The 5,841-nt window shown below is 47.0% G+C and overlaps 1 protein-coding gene across 1 annotated transcript; it reads left to right on the forward strand.

The window, feature by feature from the left end:
• Positions 1 to 4,567: 4,567 nt before the first annotated feature.
• PHALS_00983 (uncharacterized protein) lies at positions 4,568 to 5,362 on the forward strand (the record flags this gene model as incomplete). The annotated part of the gene is made up of 1 exon (XM_024730761.1): positions 4,568 to 5,362. The coding sequence occupies one exon, from the start codon at positions 4,568 to 4,570 to the stop codon at positions 5,360 to 5,362; it is 795 nt and encodes a 264-aa protein (XP_024581006.1).
• Positions 5,363 to 5,841: the final 479 nt, after the last annotated feature.

Here is a 5,841-nt window from a genome sequence, read left to right on the forward strand (position 1 = left end):
TACGGATACGCCACAAATTGTAATTACTCAGTGGCCACCTTAGTCGTGAGAAGACGTACAGCTCTGTGGGTTGCCAATATTGGTAGCCCAAGCTGTTCAAATGGACGAGCATATATGTGCGCACGTGTGAATGCGACGACGCTGCTGGTCTGTTTCCTGGTACCCTCTGTACCCTCCGAGTGTTGGCAGTCTATGATTATGGACTTAGGGTTTGATCTGCCGAATCACTTGGTGGGCGACACGGGTTGGTGTTTTGTGTGGACCGTTTGAGCAAGATGGTTCATCTTGAGGCAGTGCAGGACGCCATCCCCGGTGTACGCTGTTTGTCGATCGTGTCTTTCGACAACATGGACTCCTGGAACCAATTGTCTCTGATAGTGACCACGCGCTTTACTGGGACGTTTTGGTCTACAATCTTCTGGGTGGTGGGCACCAAGTCGACTATGTCAACAGCGGACTATCCACAGACCGATGGTTAGACAAAGTGCGTGAATTGCGTCGTTGAAGACGTTCATCGCAACGCAGACGCTTCGACGCCGAAGCGCTGGAGCGCCAAGCTTCTTCTCGTAGGGTTTTTCCTGAACAATGCAGTGCATCTATCTATAGGCTACACGCCGTTCTACTAACTGATTTAATAATCCTCGCGTCTCGCCGACACCGCCATCCTATGGCTTAGGGCTTGGTGGGGGAAGAATAAACGAGCGGCTAGCTGATGCCAGCCCCTTCACTGTGTGTAAGGAAGTTGGAGACTCCAGGCTGAGTGTCTAACGACACGTTCACGATGCGATGGCTGAAAGCCAAGTCATGCAACAGGAATATGCACACGGAAGAGGACGAAGAAATGTTGAAAACATTGAGGTCAGAAACCTGGTCTAATTAAATATTAAAAACCTTCCTACTCATGCAATTTTTGCTGTCTAAAGACGAAGCTCCGTCCACGGTTTATTGGACCTTTTAAGGTCGTGGCCAAGCGAGGCCTTGTGTATACGCTGAACCTTCCGAGAAGGATGTGCACTAACCCGGAGATTTATGTGAGCTTGCTTGATCTTTCCCGGTATCCGGCGCAAGATGCTGACTCACCGATCGGTTCCGAGGACGGTGTGCAACAACTTTTAACGGCGCAAGGCGCTCCACTATCGCACAAATCGACGTATTCGCCTGCTCGACGGCTAGGGGTCACTCCGACAGAGCACGATAATTCTAAGCGTGAAGAAGTCGGTACACAAAGTGCTCCAGGTTCTCGAGGTCTTACGCAGAGCGGACCTCGGATAGATGTTCGGCGGAGTGCCGATGACGACGGACTTTGTCCTCCAACGCTCATCGGACGGTGATCGACCAAGTTGTCATCGCCTGCCGCCGAAGCATCGCGATGAGAACAGTGGCGTCCACTACCAGTGGAACGCCTTGTTTGTCGACTTCATTGACTGGGTTTAACTCAAAATCTTGTAAAGTGGCAGGGATAACCAAACTCTTAGAGCTCGTGGAAATTTAACGTGCCACGTCGGCACGATTACCCAGACATCATAAATGCTTAAGATCAGAAGGGTCATGACGCATTGCGTCGTTGTACAAACCGCGCATTTTGGCGGTACCCTGAGAAGCTGAAGGGTCATGAGATAAGCTCAAGATATGGCCCTGAGCTGCTGTGGTCGAAGAGACACCCGAGTGAGAAACCCCAGAGCTCGCGGGAGCGTTATAGGTTGTTCCATATTTCTAAGGGCAACAATATGCAAGTAATTGGCGTTGCACCTTGAGTTTGGCAAGCTCAAATATAAGATGGCGCTCACGCGCATTTTCACTTCCGTGCGGTATCTCCGTAAGGTAGACAGCGGAATAAAGTTTCCGGTGTCGATGCATCGATCGTTCATAAAGCTCATCGTCATCTGCAGCGGTTTTGCCGAGTGCGAGCACCACAGGGATGGTCTGCATATCGGGTACAGGAGCGCCTCCTTTTTTAACTCGAGGTCGAGCGCGGTAACAATCCATTAAGATCTCTTGTGGTATCAATAAATGAGCTCGCAGAGCTTTCCGCTGATTGAGCTCAGTTTGTGTAGTGGCCGGGGGCTCGACCACGTCGACACCTAACGATAAGTGATCGCGTCCTTCGCGTCTGAAGCGGAATCTGCCGAGCGGAAGTCGTAATCCACGCGAGGGACTAGGACCGACTGTGGATGCTAGCGCATGACAGCCGCCCCCGGGCATCATCTAACTGCTCTCTCTGTGCCTCGTCGAGGTTATTGGTAATATTACCACTTTCTTCGACAGTCGAGAGGTCAATAAATGGACACCTTGTTCGAAAGGTTTGATCAGGGCTAACACCGTGCTGCTGGCGCACCTCGCCCACCTCTTCTTCCCATCGCGAGAAAATAATTTTCGACTTGTAGTCAACTTCTTTAAAATCCACGACAATGAAATCCGTCGCCCGCGGCGGGCACGGCGTGCGGCGCTCGATTAGCGAGGTCTTGAAATGCCGTCCCTTTGAAGCTGCGGGCGTGCTGTCCGAAGCTGCACAGCGTGCAGAAGACGAAGCAGCGCTATGCTTGCGGGCGTTCTCGTAAGCAGCAAGGCTGGTTGTCTTTTGTTTCATCGACACAAAGGCCATTGAACAGAGAATGCGTAAGAAAGGTCCTGAGGACGTAAAGGTGTCTGAGACATGCAAGCCTCGTACGAGGCGACAGTTAAAATGTAAATTGTGGGTGTTCACAATTTACCAATTTAGATGGGGGGAGTGTGACGGGGATACCGTATCCTGGTATGAAGGGGTGGATTACAACAGATGGTGTGACCATACCAGGGTGTTGCTTACATAAGACGGTGTAATAACACAATGGTGTAGCTACACCGTAAAAAAAACTACTACGTGGCAGGACCACCAGTAGTTATGCGTTTTGATTAGGTTTTACTATTTCTTTAGGAATCCCCATAGTTTAAGATATAGGCGGCTTTCCCGCACATAAGACCAAGACATACAGTTTACATTGTGAACGAAAGAGTTTATTTGCCTTGGGTTAAGGGTGTGGTTACTATTGGAGTAAGCGATTGCGATCCACTACTCGTACTGATTCCAAGTGCATAACGAAGGTCACCAACCTTAGCTTAGCTTTCTCCAAGCGAAAGAGCTACGCCAGCTCGCTGCACATCTCTTTAAAATAAATTATCCTATTCAAAGAAAAGTTTTATGAAAGGTAGTGAGGGATACTTATAACTTCTTGGAACTCTTATATCACTCTATTTGTGAGTGTGTAATTGCCAATGAAGCTTCACTGCACTGCACGTTGGGTTCGGCTCACAGCAGCAATGTCACATCGTGGATAAAATGAGTCATCCTTACTATCCTCAGTGCGTGACCATTTACAGCTTTCAGTCACTTCTCACTTCTACCAGTTCTAACATAAGAGACTGTGACACCCACTCAATTCCACTTTCTACCGGTCCTGACATAGGAGACCCAACCTGCAGTAGTTCTTCACCGTCCCGTCCGAGATACATTTTGAGGGCCTGGACATACAGTCGTTGAGAAAGTAACGCTTAGGTTTTGCCCTACATCTACATGCAGCATGCAACGTCTTAGAAGCTCTTATACATCACCAATTTCTTACGCTTTTTTCTTCTTGTATTGTTTGGATGTCATGTTGGACTTTCTTCACTTTGGTATGTTAAACCTCGGTTGACATTTCATTCTTTCATGCTTTTGCTGTCAGCTACTCAGTATCACAATAGTTTGGCGGTCGATATTGGAGATCTTTTCAAGCCATTAATTTTAGCATATTGTAATTTTACGGTCACATACAACTTTCTATCTCAAGCCGCTATGAAGACTTACTCAACTCGAGCCTTGAGTTCTCAGCGATCTGTCAAAGTAGGTAGCAGATTGTGTTGTTGAGCTACCTATTTACACATAGAGATGCGCACGATTCATAGCGTTGACGAGAATTTGTATTAGACAAGGATTTTATCAGACGATGATTAGTTTTCAATCTGCGCCTCTAAATTTGCGTTAGACTACAATTTTTATTGTGGCCTCCCAAAATTTTCGCGAATTTCTCCAATCGAACGGGACATTTCAAGAATTGTTTGTCTCTAGCACAAGTATTTTTCTGGTCGAAAATCTTAATAGGAGGATAAGTGGCTAAAAATATTATGGACCTCTTTGGACTCCGTTATAGTTCTCGCTGGTATAAAATTTTAGTTAGCACGATAACAGCGAATTCCTATACACGACGGCTACAGACCGTTTCGTATTCCCAAATCATGTTTCTCCTGCACATCATGGCTGAAAAATAGCATTCTGGTGGTGGAGGGATCAGCCCCGTCTAGAACTCAACGTCTCATGGCTATGCGCTCAGATATTGGTTGAAATTTATACAATCGAATAGGCTGTTCCACGTAGACAATTTCAAGGTAGCTAAGTGGCTACGGCGGACCACAGATGCGCCAATGAAGTTTCCTGCTTACTCTTGGTGGCATTCAACTTCGATCACTATGCATTTTCTTGCATTCAAAGACCCTCCAATGCGTATTAAGCTAAGTCTTCGCTAGTCTTGAACTAAAATCTGGTCTACGTACAATGAATAGCAAGACCCAGCTCGACTATATTCTGAATCCTGTTATGGAGACTGTACGACTCTCCCCGCTATTACCGTATCCGTTGCCGCTGCAATCGGAAACGTGCTGTCTTTCGTCAGGCTCTAACGCAAGCTCTCCCAGCTCCGTGTCGAGCTGGAATAGTGATCCAAAGATACTTGCCGCTCTGCTATGTGCATCAGGATCCTCCGTACAACTTAACATTGAAAAGCTATCCGGTCTCAAGTCATGCATGAAGATCCATCCCATCTCTAACTCAGTACATTCGATCCCCATGTCATTCGTGTCCTCGATACCCATCAACGATTGCGCCGTTGGATTTGCAAGCGCTAAGAATGAGAAACTTAACCTCTACAGCCCTGCAATGACTCCTACAGCCTCGTTATCACCTCAGTTAAAGACACGCGTTTGCAAAGAAAAGGGCTGCACCAGTCTAGCGGTCTCGCGTCGCCGCTGCGTGCGTCATGGTGGCGGTTCGCGATGCGTTTTTAATGGCTGCACGAAAGGGGCGAAGCTACACAATCTCTGCTTCCAACACGGGGGTTCGACCATCTGCTTGGCCTCAGGTTGTAATAGTAAGGCAAAGCGCTACGGCTACTGCTGGTCACACGGCGGCGGCCGCATCTGCAGTCATGAAAACTGTGAGAAGGTGGCGGCTCAGGGCGGATCGTGCTGGGCACATGGAGGTGGCAATCGTTGCAAGCTCAAGGGATGTAGTAAGCGCTCATATCAAAAACATGGCTATTTCTGCAAGAGACACGCTTTCTACAACGTATGAGTGAAAGCATATCTGTCACCTTATAGTGCGTATTTATAAAAATTGCAGTAGTATGACTACACGTTGATATTGTATGCTGATGAAGTACATTAAAGCAACGATGAAATATATTCGATACATGACGTGGACTGCAGTAAAAGTTTCACCATGCTTTCGCTGAAATCTTCTCCGGAATGTCATAATTTAAATAATATTGATGCAAATAGGGCTAGAGTCGATCCTGTGCCATAGGAGCCAACGTGCATTCCTATTAAACGGCTACACGGCAGCTCAAAAGAAGAATGCTCAATTCGTTCTCGTAAAATTCTGCAGACCATTGATCCACAATTTAAAGTAACCATGCGAGAGCTATATGACGAGAGAAGACATCTGATCAGGAGAGAGCTAAGAAAGACGTCATTTTGAAATTTGATGCAATACATTTCAGCAATGTGATTAAAAAGTGAAAGTTGTATTGAAGAACTTTCTGCTTGTAAATT

The sequence above is a fragment of the Plasmopara halstedii genome (assembly GCF_900000015.1).
Source record: "Plasmopara halstedii genome assembly, contig: Scaffold_1211, whole genome shotgun sequence".
In the NCBI taxonomy this organism is placed as follows: Eukaryota; Oomycota; class Peronosporomycetes; order Peronosporales; family Peronosporaceae; genus Plasmopara; species Plasmopara halstedii.